The sequence below is a fragment of the Panthera pardus genome, unplaced genomic scaffold, assembly GCF_024362965.1.
Source record: "Panthera pardus isolate Hobbes unplaced genomic scaffold, ASM2436296v1 HiC_scaffold_10, whole genome shotgun sequence".
Taxonomy (NCBI): Eukaryota; Metazoa; Chordata; class Mammalia; order Carnivora; family Felidae; genus Panthera; species Panthera pardus.
The window spans coordinates 62640370-62659955 of NW_026526655.1; the positions used below are offsets into that span (position 1 = coordinate 62640370).

The window sequence follows — 19586 nt, forward strand, 5'->3', positions numbered from 1 at the left end:
CAAATTAATCTAGGAATTAATCTAGATAATTTCAATCAGTACAATTTCAATCAAAACCCAACATGTTTCATCATTAAATTTGATATGATCATAAAATTCTAGGCAAAGGGCCAAGAATAAACAACTTATAAATAGAAGAGAGAAGGAGGAGGAGGAGAAGAGTAGGAAGTGGTGGTGGTGATGGTGGAGGAGAAGGAAGAGGAGGAGGAGGAGGAGGAGGAGGAGGAAGGGAGGGAGGAAGGAAGGAAACAATATTTGTGATAGTACGGCATTAATTTACAGAATGAACAAAAGAGAAATAGGTCTACATACATGATACCTGATACAGTCAACTGACTTTACTCACAGTAGTTATGCTCTATAAAGTCACCACAACACCACAAACACCACACTGAATTATTGCTCCTAGGAGAAATACAGAATTAGGTTCCTGCAAATCTGGGGTCAATTTTGTTAATCAAAATTCCAACTTACATTATATTTGCCAATGTCCTTGCAAATCAAGACAGTCCCATCAACACTGAAAACCTGCTCTGAACATAACCCTTTTCTGTAGAACTCTTAGCAAGTATTTTTAAAATTCTTCCATCTCATGAACTACAGAGCCTGCCTTGCCTGCAAATTTAACATTTTTCACAGTATATTACCTTTTGAAACGTGCAAGCCAGCCAGCACTAGCAAAGTAGGGCTTACCTTTTTTCTGACCCTTGCTAAACATGACAGTAATTTCTTTGGCTTGCAGTCTCGTAACAATGTTATCCTCTACACCTTTTATCAGTCACCATCTCATGAGTCCACAAATTTAGATTTTCAGCTTTTCCATAGCTGCATTACACACTACAGTTGTTATTTTAGCCCCTTTTGGAATGACCCCGTGTACAGATCAGTGAATTTCCTCTACCTTTTTCTGGATGTACCATATTATTGATTCACTACCACTGAACTCTCAGCTAACAACATTATAACTCATGACTGAATGAAGATTAATCTAACAACGAATTTTCTCTGTAAGGCACATCAAAGCCTTCGTGCCCTCAGGAATACCAGACAGCACTTCAGCTACATTTGGGAACCATTTTAAATAGTAAACAGGACAAAAATGCAAAAACAGTTCTAAAAACACTACAAAAAGGACACTTGTTTAAAGTATGAGCACTGAAACAAGAGGACAGAACTTTGCTCTGTTCAACCTCAGCTAGGTGCACTCTTCATGTCCGCACACACCTGCAAATACCCAGGAGAAAGCTTTAACAAATACCCAGGAGAAAGTATTAATCTGGGGTTTAAACTTTAGCAAGTAGCCAAATTTGCAAATAATGAGGATCAAGTGTTTATGACAAAATTAGCATATTAATAAATCATTGACAAAGGAATGAACTGTTCAATAAATGATCCAAAAGCAACTGGTTTTCTATAAGAGAAAAATAAATGAATAAATAAATCACTACTTCACAAACAAAAATCAATTCCAGGTGGGTTACAGATCTAACTATAAAAAGTAAGACTTGGGGTGCCTGGGTGGCTCAGTCGGTTGAGTGTCCGACTTTGGCTCAGGTCATGATCTCACAGTTTGTGGGTTCGAGCCCCGCATCAGGCTCTGTGCTGACTGCCTGCTTGGAGCCTGTGGCCTGATTCAGATTCTGTGTCTCCTCTCTCTGCCCCTCCCCCACTCACACTTTGTCTCACTCTGTTTCTCAAAAATAAATAAATGTAAACAAATTTTTTTTTTAATAAATAAAAAGTAAAACTTGAGACCGAATGAACTTTAGACAACCTAATAGAAAAACTGGCAAAGAATAATGTATACACAGTTCTCAGAGCAAGAAACATGTATACACAGTTCTCAGAGCAAGAAACATGAAGAGAAATTAATAGATTTTTTTAAAGCTCAACCTCGAGGACCTAGTAATCCAGAGAATGCAAATTAAAGTGAGCTACACATTCAGCTCTTGAAGTTAAAATCAAAGAATGAACATAAGTATTTAATTTTACTTGCACCCAAAACTCCAACAGAACTATGATAATGGTATTTTTTAAAGGATGAAAACCACAACGATGGGGAAAATCAGAAAAGAAAAAAAATGCAAAATTTTGTTAATTGGAAAGGAAATGAGTGCACGGTAACTCAACTAGTAGACCTAAGAAAGCCAAATCACAAGAAGGCAATTGGGAAAACTGAGAATCAATCCAAGTAACACTGCAGAATCCTCAAAAGGTCAGAAACTGACAGCACCTGGTACCTCAGTAGTAGATAGGGAGTAAGAAGTGTTTCTCTCCCACTCCAACAGAATTCTGACTGGAGAATTCATCTCTGGAGAAGGTAAAACACAAGCACAGTTAAAGGAAGGAGGATGGGGAATTAAAGCCACAGTATTCACTTCTGATTCAGAGCCAGGCCTTTGTCTCCTCCCATTCAGTTCACAGAATAATGGCAGTCAAACCATTACCTTCTGGGCAATATATGAAAATACTTCTCTAAGGACTCTTTCTAGACCAAAAAGAAAGTTCTAAAGAGACTAACATAAAGGCTCTCAACACACCTGCCTGCCCAAATCACCCTACATTAAAACTCAGGATCTACAAGCTACACCAAGGTACTCCGAGCTCTTTATCAAGAGCAGCCAGAATGATCAGACATCTGAAGAACGCTTCTAATATGGAAGCCAGAGACCAAACAACAGAAAACTGAATTTAGAATAAACAGATACTATGTAAATGGGGGGAAAAACTAAAAAACAAAAAGATATATATCATTAATATACCAGAGAAATGAGTTGCATCTATGATTCAAGATGAGAAAGACATAAAACTAAGTTTAAAAAAAAAAAAAAAAGCTGGTTTCTATATACTATTATAGTAGCTATTTAAAAGCATAATTTTCAAAAAATCTCAATACCTTATGATAAAATATTTCAACTATTCTATTTCATTTAGCTTAGATAAGCATGTTTAGTGTTCATTTTGTTTCTTTGTTTGCTAGCTCCTAGATATGTAGCACCTAGATTAATAAAGTATTCCAAAATAAAGGTTATATATTTGTTCAAGGCAGCAGGTAATACATCACTTTGACTGCTCTTTTCAAAAGCATTAATAGAATAATGCAAATGAAAAGCTACATGACAGCAAAAAATTTCCAAGTGATTCAAACCAACACCTAATTATTGACTAGGTTGAAGCAAAAATGATATGTATATAAACTCATACATCATACTTTCAAACATGGGCCAGCAATCATTAACCTTCAAGATGGGAGATGGGAAGCAATAGAAATATCAAAAATTATAGTTGAAAAAACTTACTTTCCAGCTGAATTTAAAACAGCCACTGTAGAAAAATCACATTTGTGGGTTGGAAAAGGCCTAGACAATAGTTCCAATACTGCCATTAAAAAACATTTTCACTTAACTTCTTTGGGCCACAATGTCCTCATACATAAAATACAATATTGATGGTTTTCCAACTGCTGGGTTTGTGTTTGTGTTGTTGTAGTCTTGTTTTTGTTTTCCTTTTAAAAGCTGAACTGCCCACTAAGGGGTATTTGGAAAGGAGTGAAGAAAGCAGTATGAGCCACCTCCATTCTCTTTAGGCTTTCTCTTGCTGTTGCCCAACCTGCTCTTCCAGTGATGGCCCCAGAGACACTTTGATGCAACCTGGATAGTAGATCTTAAAGGCCTTTTCCAGCAACAAGATCCTAAGATTCTAAACATCTAACCATTACATACAGCAAATGGCTTGTTTTCACCTAAACAGCACAAAAATTTAAAGAAATTTATTTTTCATTAATTTAGCAATTACTAACCGCCTAAAAAGGGCCTAGCACCAAGCTTGATTTTAAACACATAATAGTGTCAATTTATCCAATCATTTTTCACCATAATTCTTCACAAGGACTTTCTACTGCCTTCTTGCAAATAAAAAACGATCATACTCAGTAAAATCAGTTTAGCCACTTCTTGTCCCTTAGAAGTAAAAGAAAATGAAAATGACCAGGAAGTCCTACCATTTAGGGTTATTTCCCGTTGTGCTCTAATAAGAACTGAAACAGTCAACTATACAGTCAAATATACAGCAAATAAAAGGTATCACATGAAGAAAGCAGATGCTATTATTTCACATACAAAATAAATTTCAAAACAAAATTAAGGTTTACATAAAAACTAATACATTTACTCATGAGTATGATATTTAAGTACATGAAATGTTATCACATGAATATAATAGTTTATACATAAATTAACTTATAAGAAAATGATTAAAGAGTTTTAGCCTGAAGCTATAGAGTACATTTATTTGTCCTTTGTTATTACTGCTTTATTTAAATATACATTTCTTGGGGCGCCTGGGTGGCTCAGTCAGTTAAGCATCCAAATTCAGCTCAGATCATGATCTCACAGTTTGTGAGTTCAAGCCCTGTGTAGGGCTCTGTGCTGACAGCTCAGAGCCTGGAGCCTGCTTTGGATTCTGTGTCTCCCTCTCTCTCTCTGCCCCTCTCCTGTTCACCTCTCTCTCTCTCTCAAAAATATACATTAAAAATTTTTTAATAAAATAAAATACATATTTCTTTTAAAACAGAGATTTCCAAACTGCCAAGAAACATCACTGCACTTTAGAAATTACTAAGAAATTATAAAGATATTGTACAGGAAGGAACTCAAAAGCCCAATGGGGGACGTGAGAGAATTAGAAAAAATATGGAGAACAAAACAGGAAAGAGGAAAAATTAATAAAAATAGCTCTGAAGATACGGTCTTCTATGACTATGTGAAGTGGGTATAAATCAAACTATGATCTGGTTCTAAGCAATAACACAAAATATGTTACAAAAGACAAGATACCAGAAAACAAAAAAAAGGATACCTCTATGTCAGTATGGGTCTAAACCAGCTTTCTCAGTCTTGACACTAATGATATTTGGGGCCAGATAATTCTTGTTCAGGGGGACAGATCTAGCTAGCTTCGACTAGATGTCAGTAACAACCGCCCAAGTCTTCAGACAATGCCAAATGTCCCCTGAAGGATAAAAATCACTCCTGGTTGAGAACTACTGGTTCTCAATGAAGGAAATTAAGTGCTCGGAGCAATTAAGTCTGCTATGTGAAAAATAAAAGATACAATGCTGTTTGCTTTACAGAGTGCCTGGCATATAACAAGCATTCAATAAATATGTATTGTTAATAAAATTTCCCCTTTAAAACTGATTGCATTAAGTATTTAATGGCTCCCTGAAAACTTTGAAAGTTTGAGCCCAATCCCAGTCCAAATTTCTATTTATTACAAAGTTTAAAAAAAGCAATAAAATTTACTATATACATACTCTTTATATATTCAAATGACTAGCCACCACTACCACCCCCTGAAAAAGGCAGAGCCACTTAAGACCACAGTGTTTATGTCACATTAGGCTTTCCATGCAAATGCTTCCTCCCGTCCATCTTTTTTCAAGATGAACTACTCCAATTTATTTATTCAACGAATATATTCTGAATGCCTACTATGTGCCAGCACTGAAATAAGCACTAAAGATGTAAAGGGAGAGACAAAAATATCTTCCTTCAAGGAACTAAGAGTCTAGTAAAAGCCTACAAGTAAACAAATAGGTACAAAACCATATAAAAAGAAGTTGTTAAGAAACCAGAGTACAGAGAACCTGAGACTACCTCTTCAAGGGTTTTATTTTTTTTATTTTTTTTTTTATTTTTTTTTTTTCAACGTTTATTTTATTTTTGGGACAGAGAGAGACAGAGCATGAACGGGGGAGGGACAGAGAGAGAGGGAGACACAGAATCGGAAACAGGCTCCAGGCTCCGAGCCATCAGCCCAGAGCCCGACGTGGGGCTCGAACTCACAGACCGTGAGATCGTGACCCGGCTGAAGTCGGACGCTTAACCGACTGCGCCACCCAGGCGCCCCCCTTCAAGGGTTTTAAAGAAAGGTAAAGAGAGATGCTGATGGCTGAACTATGCGTTGTTTTTTGTTTTTGTTTTCTAGGGGGTAGGAAGGGTATACTAAAATTCTATACTATAAACTTTCTTCAGATAGGTCTCTGATGGATCATAAATTCAACATGTATCTATTACTACACTGTCTTGGCAAAAAAGAAGTTTCAATTATACCTAATATCTACACTTAAACTTTGACAAATACTTTCTCAAGATCAAAGACATTTACATCACTTAAAATTTGTTTTTATGAGAATGCAAGCTGGTGCAGCCACTCTGGAAAACAGTATGGAGGTTCCTCAAAAAACTAAAAATAGAACTACCCTACAACCCAGCAATTGTACTACTAAGCATTTATCCAAGGGATACAGATGTGCTGTTTCAAAGGGACACATGCACCCCCATGTTTATAGCAGCACTATCAACAATAGCCAAAGTATGGAAAGAGCCCAAATGTCCATCAATGGATGAATGGATAAAGAAAACGTGGTATATATATACAATGGAGTATTACTCAGCAATCAACAAGAATGAAATCTTGCCATTTGCAACTACGTGGATGGAACTGGAGGATATTATGCTAAGTGAAATTAGTCAGAGAAAGACAAAAATCATATGACTCACTCATATGAGGACTTTAAGAGACAAAACAGATGAACATAAGGGAAACAAAAATAATATAAAAACAGGGAGAAGGACAAAACAGAAGAGACTCACAAATATGGAGAACAAACTGAGGGTTACGGGAGGGGTTGTGAGGGGGGGATGGACTAAATGGGTAAGGGGCACTAAGGACTCTAGTCCTGAAATCATTGTTGCATTATATGCTAACTAATATGGATGTAAATTTTTAAAAATAATAAATAAATAAATAGATAGATAAATAAATAAATAAAATTTGTTTTTAAAATATTTAACATATGCTTCAGAAAAGCACAGATAATGGCACAACAGCAGACACTCAGATCAATGGAACAGAATAGAGAACCCAGAAATGGACCCACAAACGTATGGCCAACTAATCTTTGACAAAGCAGGAAGAATATACAATGGAATAAAGACAGTCTCTTCAGCAAGTGGTGCTGGGAAAACTGGACAGCGACATGCAGAAGAATGAACCTGGACCACTTTCTTACACCATACCCAAAAATAAACTCAAAATGGATGAAAGACCTAAATGTAAGACAGGAGGTCATCAAAATCCTCAAGGACAAAGTAGGCAAAAACCTCTTTGACCTTGGCCACAGCAACTTCTTGCTCAACACATCTCCAGAGGCAAGAGAAACAAAAGTAAAAATGAACTATTGGGACCTCATCAAAATAAAAAGCTTCTGCACAGCGAAGGAAACAATCAGCAAAACTAAAAGGCAACTGACAGAATGGGAGAAGATATTTGCAAATGACATATCAGATAAAGGGTTAGTATCCAAAATCCATAAAGAACTTATCAAACTCAACACCCAAAAAACAAATAATCCAGTGAAGAAATGGGCAAAAGACATGAATAGACACTTCTCCAAAGAAGACATCCAGATGGCCAATGACACCTGAAAAAATGCTCAACATCACTCATCATTAGGGAAATACAAATCAAAACCACAATGAAATACCACCTCACACCTGTCAGAATGGCTAACATTAACAACTCAGGCAACAACAGATGTTCGTGAGGATGCAGAGAAAGAGGATCTCTTTTGCACTGCTGGTGGGAATGCAAACTGGTGCAGCCACTCTGGAAAATATGGAGCTTTCTCAAAACATTAAAAATAGAACTACCCTACGACCCAGCAACTGCCCTACTAGGTATTTATCCAAGGGGTACAGGTATGCTGTTTCGAAGGGACACATGCACCCCCATGTTTATAGCAGCACTATCAACAATAGCCAAAGTATGGAAAGAGTCCATATATCTATCAATGGATGAATGGATAAAGAAGATGTGGTGTATATATGCAATGGAGTATTACTCAGCAATCCAAAGGAATGAAATCTTGCCATTTGCAACTATGTGGCTGAAACTAGAGGGTGTTATGCTAAGCAAAATTAGTCAGAGAAAAGACAAATATCATATGACTTCACTCATATGAGGACTTTAAGATACAAAGCAGATGAACATAAGGGAAGGGAAGCAAAAATAATATAAAAACAGGGAGGGTGACAAAACAGAAGAGACTCTTAAATATGGAGAACAAACAGAGGGTTACTGGAGGGATTGTGGGAGAGGAGATGGGCTAAATGGTTAAGGGGCATTAAGAAATCTATTCCTGAAATCATTGCTGTGCCATATGCTATTTGGATATAAATTTTTAAAAATATGTAAAATAAAATAAAAACTTCAGCAACAACAAAAAAAACTTAAAAAAACCTAATAAAAAAAGAAAAGCACAGATAAAACATGGTATCATATGATGTTCAGCAATATAACATTAAGGTTTAAAAATTGGTGGAAACAATACATTAAAAAATAGTCTATAACAATAACAAAAATGAATACTTCATTAAAAAGATATTCTTCAAAACTTTTTTCTGCAATCATCAACATTTTAAACCACTTTGTTAAATATTTACAAATAAAATTCATTTTTCTTTGGCTATTTTCCCAGTTGTGAAAAACACAGCAATATTATGAAACTTTTGGTAGATACCCATCATCTCTGAGATCAGATAATTTTATTCTCTTAACTTGTGCCTCCTCTACTGGTGTGAAAGCAGAACAACACAAAACCAAGTTTTGCATTCCACCAGTCAAACAGCAACTAAATAAGTTTGTTATTTTTTTAGTCTATTTGTGACATTATAATATTTATCAGATTTTGGATCAAGATCTTGAGAACATAAATATATGGCAGATTTTTTTTAAATCTTAAAATATTATTTTCTCCTCTAAAGATTGAGAGTATACTTTAATCACTGCATATAACATTTGTGTTATAACTAAAGTTTTTCTACATAAATATAAAATATCCATTTTATACTAGCATAACAGACTTACAATGCTGTATATCTGTCCATTGCAGACTGCACGTCTCTACGGTAAACTGTTCGAAGAATGACCATGACGGGGTCAAACTCCTGATCCCAGACTTCAGCTATTATTCAAAAGAAAGTAGAAACAAAACACTGACTTCTTAGGAACAAGGTCAATTTCTGATGACTAATTACATTTAAGTATATTTTAAATTTATAAGATGGGATAGTTTAATTGGATCATATATTTGCTTTAATAAGCTTGATATCATAACTACTTTTCTAAGTCTTAAAAATCATAATTTCATCATTATGAATATTCTTTTAACTTCAGTAAGAACTAGTGAGAAAAAAAAATGTATTACAATGTGATAATGCTTCACCATAAAAGTTTAGTTCATGTTTTTTTTTTGTAAAGTGCCAATAGAATGTAAGAAAAAAACACATTAACAAATTTGAAAACGTTCAAAGATAAAAATGTGAAAGCTAGATCAAAAAATTAATGAGCTATTGATTTTCAAGAGTCTTTGTAATATTTTTGGTTTGTAGAAGTGATTAGGAACCATTACCCCATGTGTGGAATGTGTACAAGTGGTGGTATACAAGATGATTTTAAGTGCGCAAAGCTTTTAACAATTATACAATTATATTAACATGTATTAAGAACTTGTACATTGCATATAAAACCCATGATTTCATAATCATGCTTAGCATGAGGTGAAATTTAAAGAAGTGAATCCACTCAAGAAAATACAGCATACTATGTATACAGTAACAGAGATGGTATTTAGATGTAGAAAAAATCTACAGCATGGCCTGCAAATAATAATTTCAGAAACCATTGCCTTAAGAGTATTATCTTTCCTAGATCATTTTTTCACATCTCATCCTAGCAGAATTCTTAACATCTGAAAACAGTAAGAAGCTTAAGCTTCTCTCTACATATCTACTGTAATTCCAATTTCCTGGCATAAGAAACTGTTAACAATTGTCCCTATTTTCATGTAACAGACTATTCATTCGTCTTAAATTATCCTAAGTATGACTTAAGATCCTTAAGATAGGCCTTCACAAAGACCTTTGTTCTTATTTCTATTATCATTTATTGTCCTTCACTTTTTAATCTATTACTTTGTACAACTAAAATGCCAATGCTTTTATCAGAATAAAACCACAGCAATAGAAGGAAACTGTTAGTGATTAACTAGTCTGGCAGGCTTTAGTGTTCTGTGGATTCCCACACAAGTGTACCTGGGGCCACTTCAAGAGCAAGGAGATGACAAAACAGTCGAGAAGCCACGTCTACTACCTGCACCCACTTTAACAAGAGCAGGTTTGCTTTTATTGGTTTTGTATAACAGATTTAGTTAAGGTTTAGTTGCCCAAAACTAAAGGCTTATTTCAACCACTTTTTAAAAAGCTTTAAAAGTACTCATCTACCCCAACTCTCTCATTTTTACAAATAAGATGTCAAATCCAAACATCACACAAACCAGTTAATCTAATCTTCAAAAGCCCAATGCTCGATCTCAGTGTCTCAAACTTTCCTGTGCATGACAATCACCTTCAAAGCTTATTAAAAAAGCAGATTCCCAGAATCCATCCCGAGAGATCCTGATGAGAACAGACTGAGGTGAGGCACAAGAACCCGTGTTTTTTATAAGGACCGCAAGTGACTAGGACAGAGGTAATCCTCACACCATAATAAGCAGTGTACTATGTGATACAGCTCCACCTGAGAAGTTCTCTACAACAGAGAAACACTGTGGTTTTCCTTTAATGGAATACACACTGCAACCAGAGACTCTGGATTCACCATTGCAAACTCCTGGAAAAATCCCACATAATAAGGCTTATCCTGCTGGATTTTGCCAAACAGTACATGTTATTCACACCTTCAACATGGGCGTCAGTTTTTCAGCTAGACAATGAGTGTTGAGGAAGTCAAGAAGCATGTAAGTGGTACTTCCTTCAAACTTTTAACTTAGATTAGTGAACACGTGAAAGTGAAAAGGACAAGACTGTGAATGAAGACTTCACTACTTGTGGCGCTTGGCAAGCATGTCATCTATGAAGCTAAGGAGAAAACCTTGGAAAACCAACCACTTAAGGAAAAGATTTTATGTATTTACATAGGATGTAGGAAAATGTAATCAGTATCGTATCTGAATTTTAATTTTAACTGTTTCAAGTTAAATTTTGGGTAGTGAGAACTATTTCAAAATCAAACTTGGGAGAATAGATTTAAAAAAAATTTTAATATACATTGTTTTATAATTTCTGGTTCATTTACAGCTCATTCACGTATAAAAATGAACTAGAATTCATATATAAAGTTCCTTTTCTAATTCAGAGTCATCTAAGAAGGTTTCCTGTAACATAAAACCATAGATTTGTAAATAAATAGAAGCAATATCACCATATACCATAAAAAAACAAACACACATCTATAAGAAAATTGAGGAATAACTCAAAGACAAATAAATAAAAAGCAAAATGTTTTCTTTACGTACACAACTTACCTTCAGAAAACCATTTCTGAAAAAATATATTTACGTATATAAACGTACCTTTAGGAGTATACATGCCTTGCTGCATAGAACCTCCAGGTTCAAAAACAGGAGCCTTAAAGTCAGCTACAGCTGATAAAACTGATTCAAAGCTGTAACTGCCTGGAATAATACCACTTTTGGGATTTGGATTTTCTGGAATATGATGTATGTGTCAAGAAAAAAAATTAATGCCTAAAAGCCAGCTTTATAAAATTACCAAGGTACTCTAGTTTCTAACTATTTTTGTTAAGAGTAATTGGCTGTAATATGTAATACGGGCCACAAGAGGGCTATATAATACAAGAGTTCAGTAACTTTTTATTAATTGTGAATTTTTAAAATATTTTTAACCTACAAGCCTACTTCTAGTTTATATGCTAAAGTAGTTCCCAAGTTTATTTCTCCCCAAAACAAATTAACCAAATTTTAAGAAATGAAGAAAAAAAAAAGCTTATAAAATTAATCTCCATTCTGTTTTTTTTCTTTTTTGTTTTCAGAGAGCGAGCACACATGAGAGGAGCCCAGGGAGAGAGGGAATCTTAAGTAGGCTCCATGTTCAGCACAGAGCTTGACACGGGGCTAGATGCCACAACACTGGGATCATGACCTGAGTCAAAATCAAGAGTCGGATGCTCAAGCTACTGAGCCACCCAGGCGCACCTCCATTTTCATCATTTTACAAATAATGTTATATTCTCCCTTAGAGAATCAAAAACAGTATGCTAAAAATTAGCCAATATTTTTATGAGCAAAGATTATTTTTCCAAAAACACAAAATGCCATCCTCCAAAAAAAAAAAAAAAAAAGAGAGAGAGAGAAAAGATACTAAACAAAGTTTTAAAAAGAAGTAAGCCAGGAAACCACAAAGATCCTTTCCCACTGATTTCACATTAATCAATTAACTTTTCAAAATTCAAAGTTACAGAGGAATGCCTCTGCTGTTACAGCATTGATACACATTATAGAATAGTTGAATGAAATCATCAAACAATATCAAATTGCTTGCTTATGAAAATCTTCAAGGTTATCAAATGGCATTCCATAGGAGTTATTTCACAAAATGTCAGCCAATTATTCCAAACATATTCATAATATACAAAGTAAACTTAGTCCAAAATTTATAAAATAAATTTTTATCACAAAATAACAAAATCTTTGTCTAAAATTTTATTAACAACTTAAAAAATAATAAAGTGTCTGTTGTATGCTCTGTCCTATACAAAGAACCATAAGTTTTTAAAGTTTACAGACGGTAGTCCTTCCCCTCAAAAACTTCTTGGTTTAAGATTGAATTCTAAGAAAAAAATTCTTAAAATGTTTAAAACCCTGGTAATAATTATAAGGTAAACCTATAAATTTTAACCAAGAATTCCAACCTAGATATACAGATAACGTAGACTTTGCTGCCTCTTACCAAGTGTCCAGCTTCCTTTCACGAACACAGTCCTAGAAGGTCAGATCCTGGGTTGCCCAGAGCCATCAGTTCAGAAGTGTAACCACGGCTAACAAGAGCTCCCTGAGCAGTGACAGAGAGAGGCAAAAATATCTGCCAACTAGCCCTGGAAACACACTTGAACAGTTAAAGGTTTTTTTCAACTCCAAAAATATTTTTTCATCACAAAAGTGATGGATCTTTAACCCATAAAAATTACTTATCATTTAGACTCTATAATTAACAGAAACTTAAGCCTTTAAAAGGATATGAGGTCCAGCAATGAACTGTGTGTCCTGTCATTCATGCACAACTGGGCTACCATCTCTGCCCTGAGTATCTCATCATCAGACATTCCTAAAACAATTAAAAAGGAAATTAGTTAATCTGAATATACGTAAATTATAAAAAAAAAAACCACTTACCACACTTTTTATTAAGCTGTTTTACCAAAAATGAGATGCTTCAAAAATTAAAGAGCAAAGAATGCAATGCCCCAAATATAACCAGTTTAACTAACCTGCTGTTTGCAGCTCCCTTAAGTAAAGGGTTTTTTAAAGGATATTATGAAAGGAGTAGCAATTGTACAAGTCAAGAGTTTGAAACAGTATTTAAATATATCCAAATCCTTTTCTTTTTTCCATAAGCCAGTTACTACCACAGGGAGAGGGGAGGAAAGAGAGAATACTTAATACCCAAGCATTAGTAGGAGTGCTTTTTACCTAAATGTAAACGAAGACTTAAAAGAATCACAAGAAATGTAAGAGCGCCTTCTAACATCGATCTCTCATGCTCTGCATCAAGTACTGTGTTTTGATGTTGTGAAGCCATTGTCAACAAATCCACTACCTTAAATCTATAATAAGAAATATTTGAGACAGATTTTTTTTAAGTTAAAACAAAATCAACTTAAATTCCAAATACTTCCTAATACCGGTCTTGATAAAAATTATGCTCACCTTTCAAAGACAGATGAAATAAAATAATCTGGGTCAAGTCTAGAAGCACAAACCTTTAAAAGACAAAAAAACAAAAAACAAAAAAACCCAGAAACTTTATCTCTCAATATTCAGTTTTACTTCTTGTATTAATCATGTGGCTTGTTAGTTTCCTATGTCTTATGACGTTTTGGCAATGTGGGGGGCACTTACAGACAGGGGGAGAGACCACCCCTCTCTGGGCTAGCTAAAGACAAGAAACATTCTTAAATATATTCCTAAAAACAGTAAACAACTTCCTGGGGACAAGCCTCTTACAGATAAGTCAATCACCCCCCTTTATCTAACTGTCACACACCAAGCCAATATTCTCCCTGCCCTGAAACAACCCATGGCGAGGTAGCTGGGGACAGCCCCAATGCCCCAAAGCCCACCAGAATCTATTCAAATTAGCCAATTCTCAACTGCTTCCCCTGCCTTGCCTTGCCCTTTCTGTGGATACCCCCCAAAAGGTCCCGCTCTAGGATTTCCCCCTTGTTCCTGCCTCTTGACCAAAGTCTAATGCTTCCTGTGGTTCTGCTGTGGCATGGCATGTCCCCTTCTCCTGGAAAATTTAAGTAGTAAATTCTTTCAATAGCACTGACCTCTTCATGTCATCGAGTCACCTCTATCAACTAACTGCTGCAGGTACAAATGAGAAACTTCTAAAGTATAATATCTGCATTATCAAACTGGCTTACCTGCAGTAAGTAAATGTCAGGGTCAATCATGGAATTACAGAAATGAGACTGGACATAGGTCATAGCTTGTCCTTTGATTTGTAGACCATTTCTTACCCACATATTGCTGTGGATTTCAGCAAGACTTGCCTAGTAAAATAAAAATTAAGTAAACTGGACAAAGAAGTGTTCTAGATTCAATCTTTATAAAAATCATGTTATACTGAATAATCAGTTCAAAGTATTTTGTAATTTAATCATAGAATAAGCCTGACATTCTGCCCCATGTTAGTTTAAAATATTCTATTCAAATACATACTTTGAAATTTTTAAGTGATCATTATGCTTTATACAATCCCTTCTTTTGGAGTTTATACATGAGTTAGTATGATGATGCCTGGATACATTTATAACAATTTTAAATGAAACCTTTCATGAGGAATCAATGACACTTACATTTAACTCTTTGTTTCTCAAGAAAAAAAACTTACATAATGCTTAAAGAAACACACAAATAAGCATAAATAAGCATAAAACAAAGTTAATTGCTCCAATAAATAAATATAATCTATATCTTTAATGGACCCTAACTCAACCTTCAACCTAAATTAATCATCTTTCAAGTAACTGGCAGGTAAGAGAAGGTCAGATTAGAACAATTTTTTTTTTTAATGTTTAATTCTTCATGAATTTGTGTCCTGTATCAACTTCATCTCTTACTTGTTCCTACCCCCAGTGTTAAAGTTCAATAATACTTAATAAATCTAAAATTTCCAGGAAAAATAAATTGAAGCACACGTCCCTGTACTGTATATAAAAGACTGGCCCATAAAATTATAGTATTAGAACTGAAAGAAACCATGGTGCTTATGCAGAAATATTCTTCTCTCTTTTCTCTCCTCTCATTTTCCAGATTCGGAAACTAAGAATCAAGTAGCTAAGTTACCCCAAACAACATGGTTTTAGTAAAATAGAAATAGCACTAATGCTAGAACTCTTTTGCATCTCCTCTCAAAACAATGCCATAGTATGTTAAAAACTTCCCTAAAATATGGTGAAAAGAATTTCTGGGGAAATTAAAACTCATTGTAAATCTCACAGAACAAAAAACACCAAAATATAATCTGGCAAAAATAACCAAGTATAAAAAAAAAGCTTTTCAAACATTTTGGCTATAACAACAACGTAAAACATAAAAACAAAATAAAGAAGAATCACTTAACTGAGGAATTCAAAACTTTTTTTTTTTTTTTAATGTTTATTTTTGAGAGAGAGACACAGTGTGAGCGGGGAGGGGCAGAGAGAGAGGGAGACACAGAATCCGAAGCAGGATCCAGGCTCTGAGCTGTCAGCACAGAGCCCAATGTGGTGCTCGAACCCACAAAGAGATCATGACCTGAGCTGAAGTCAGACACTTAACCAACTGAGCCACCCAGGAGTCCCTCAATTTAGAACTTTTTAAACCCTGAATACATACTTGAATTTGGAGTGGGTGAATCATTAGTTTCATTAACATTTCCTGATCAGGTAAAACAGAATCCAAATCTAGTTCTTGACATTTCACAGCCTAAAAATTTTGAAAAAAAAACAAGTTACTAATTCAACATTTATTTCCCAATATTAAAAAAAAAATACCAGAATTGCTTAATGATAGTCTTACCTTACTCAAAAACATAGCATAGTAACGATGAAGGGGCAGATGAAAAGTGACTTGGTTAGGTGCTGGCTAGAATAAACAAACAAAATCCACAAGTTGAAGCATGTTTTATACAAGTTCAAAGAAGGTTTCAAAATGCTAAAACCACACTTTCACCTTGATTTATTCCTGAACCTTTTTAACCAAAACTTAAAATTTTAGAAGATATAGCTTTAAAAAAAATCCTGTATAGATAAAAGATAAAATTAATTCCATTTTACACACCTAAATGCAAGTTTCTGAAGGCAGAAACTACATACTACTCAACTCTGAATCCTCTGAAGCATCCAGCATTGAACAAGGGATGGAACAGATCTCCTTTTACAATTAGCCTATTTGGGAATCTTCAAATGCATGCATACCAAACATGATGACAGTAGTAAGAACAATAATCACAGCTGACCATATTCACATTACCTCATTTAATCCTCAGAAGAACCCTAGGGAGTAGAAACTATTAATGTTCTCATTTTATAAGTAAGGAAATTCAAGCTTGGAAACTTAAATAACTTCCTACAGTTAACAAATAGTGAACTGAAGAGCCAGTCTGGACTCCACTGTTATATTCAGAGTGGTAAGAGGTTCTATCACAGTCCTAAAAGTGACGTACAAGTGAAGGGCCTATGTGCCTTCACAAGCTGGGTGAGATGCTCCCCATATCAGCAATGAAAACACAGCCTCCATAAGAAAGCTTAGTACGGTATATATCAAAGAACTTTGCATTCTAGTGAGAGAAAGAGCACAAGCATGAGCATGATTTGGGGAAGGGCAGAGAGAGAGGGAAAGAGAGAATCCCAAGGAGATATCACACTGTCAGCGCAGAGCCCAACATGGGGCTCGAACCCATGAACTGTGAGATCATGACCTGAGCCAAAATCAAGAGATGGATGCTTAACCAACTGAGCCGCCCAGGCACCCCCTATCCCTTGTTTCTATATGACTGATCTGACTTAATTCAGTTCAAAAAGTATTTATTTAATCTGTGCTATATTATCCCAATAACTTCTGACATCCACGAACAAGGATGGTAAAAGAAATATTTATCACAAATGTAAAATGTGCCTCTTATTCAATCCTCATTGACTACTAATATTACCTTCAATAAACAGATGAGGAGATGGATTTTGCAATGTAAAAAAAATTAAAAATAATTTTTAAAAACCTATCTAGGATCACATAGCTCATTGGTTTGTGGCTGAGCCACAATTTACACTTGGGCCTGTCTGACCCATAGCTCTTTCCACTGCCAATAGTCAGCATCACTGAAATACTACCAGACAAGGAGTTGAGAGATGTGGGTTCTAGACTGAGAACTACCAGTAATTTGTTATGTAACTACAGGCAAGTGATTTACTATCTTTGCATCTCCATTTTACATCTACCAAAAAAAAAAAAAAAAAAAGAGGAAGATAATACCTTCTCTACTTCACAGGGCTGTTTTGAGGAACAAATCTGTCAAAGCACTTTTAAGAAACAAAAACCTTCGAAAACACCATTAAAAACATACCATTCTATGTGATTTCTTAAGTTCTAAACTTATTTTCTCTTCTATTAAAAATCTATTTAAATTCTTTATAATATTCAATATATTCCTAAAATATTTGTGTGAAAAACAAATGTACTATTTCCTGAAGTTCAGCTGCCCTACATACCTTACATGATTCTAACTGTCCTTAACTCCACCCCTAAGCTCAACTATTAATTTCATGTTAAAGTACTTCATAACCCTCTATGTGTAAGAGAGTTTTCCCCTCCTTCAATCAAGGTGTTATCTTAGTGATGCTACTATTTCAACATACTTCCTAAAGTTTCAAATAACAATGAGAACTGTATTGAAAGATGCTCCAGCTGCCCAACTAATCCTAGAGGGGCAAAGGAGTAAAGCAGGTTGAAAGGAGGAGGGGTTCTGTGGAGGCACAATCTGAATCTAATCATGGGACAAACCCAGACCGAGAGATGTTCTACAAAATAACTAAACCAACCATACTCTTGAAAATGTTACTATCCTTCAAGGCAAAGACAGAATGAGAAACTGCTCCAGAAGGAGACTAGAGACATGATGACTAGATGCAATGTGAGATTCAGAATGGGATCCTTTTGCTATAAAGGACAACACTGGACAATTTATAAAACATGATTGAGTTCTAACACTTAAACAGTAATAATATATTAATGTTAATTTCCTAATATTTACAGTTTTATCTGGTTATATAAGAGAAATGTCCTTGTTTGTTGGAAATACACACTAAAGTATTTGGGCATAAAGGGCATCAAGTCAACAACTTAACTGTCAAACAGTTCAAGAAAACAAAGTTCTTTGTACTCCACTCCAACTTTTCAATAAGTCTGTGACTATATCAAAATTTTTTTTAAAAAAGCAAAGAAAAAGAAAACTACCCCCACCCCACCCCCCTCACACACACACACACACACACACACACACACACACACACACACACACACACAAAGATAGCAAGAGTTCTATTCTGCCCAGGATTTAGAAATCAGATGGGGGAGCTGGAGTTGTCTGAAACATGGTCCTCCTTATGCATATGGCATATTCTGAACTCACTTCATAAGAGAAATAAAAGGGGCTTCTGATAGGAAACTTGGCTAATTACAAGCAAACCCTTGTTTAATTCATACAGAGTATGTTCCGTGCCAACTCTTCTCAGTTTATTATTAATAACAATCACCTTTGTTCAAGCCCACAGAAGAACACTGACCAATTAATAAAGTTGTAACACCCTTTCCATTAATGTCCCCCACCCTATTCACATTTGCACTGTCACTTTTACCCCTCTACATAAAACTAATTTTCACTCCTGAGAAATATGGAGACATGTACATTTAATAATAGAAAAAGAAATCATGCCCTTCTCTAGGAAATAAGCAAGTATGATCAGTGCACTCCTCAATCTCCTAAATGTCAAAGAACTGATCTCCCATTTCTTTTTTTAAACCTAAGGATACTATGTTCATTTCAACATCTTTCCCTTACCCCATATTATTTTTAGTGTTAAATGAGATCTAACACTTTTTTTCTTAAGTGCCTCGATATATACCAAAAATATACATACCTCATCTACGAAGTTAATAGCATCAAACCAATCTTGAAGAGCTTCAAGGCAATATCTAACAACATTTCGGGTGTATTCTTGAGTTTCCTAAAGTAATAAGTTAGTTAAATTTTACAGTATATAAATATGTATATTTTCAACTTCAAATTATATGTAATACATAAAAATTGTATACATAATGGGAAAACATATATTTTTAAAATACCTACATGTGCAATTTTAAGAAAGCCTTTCACAAGTTAATACTAACAACCAGTGACAAT

At 34.9% G+C, this 19586-nt stretch overlaps 1 protein-coding gene across 10 annotated transcripts in view; it reads right to left on the reverse strand.

Moving 5' to 3' along the window:
* Nucleotides 1–19586, reverse strand: part of UBR3 (ubiquitin protein ligase E3 component n-recognin 3) — a 226825-nt gene that overhangs the window by 116113 nt on the left and 91126 nt on the right. For all 10 annotated transcript variants that reach the window (XR_008424150.1, XR_008424145.1, XR_008424142.1 and 7 more), the window contains exons 11-19: nt 19324–19410; nt 16208–16273; nt 16025–16114; nt 14569–14697; nt 13850–13902; nt 13613–13746; nt 13171–13247; nt 11477–11627; nt 8932–9028 (exon numbers count right to left, since the gene is read on the reverse strand). Coding sequence is in view for 7 of the 10 variants with exons in the window: in XM_053907819.1 (XP_053763794.1) it covers nt 8932–9028; nt 11477–11627; nt 13171–13247; nt 13613–13746; nt 13850–13902; nt 14569–14697; nt 16025–16114; nt 16208–16273; nt 19324–19410 (884 nt within the window). In the remaining 3 variants the exon portion in view is untranslated. The remainder of the gene's footprint in view (nt 1–8931; nt 9029–11476; nt 11628–13170; nt 13248–13612; nt 13747–13849; nt 13903–14568; nt 14698–16024; nt 16115–16207; nt 16274–19323; nt 19411–19586) is intronic.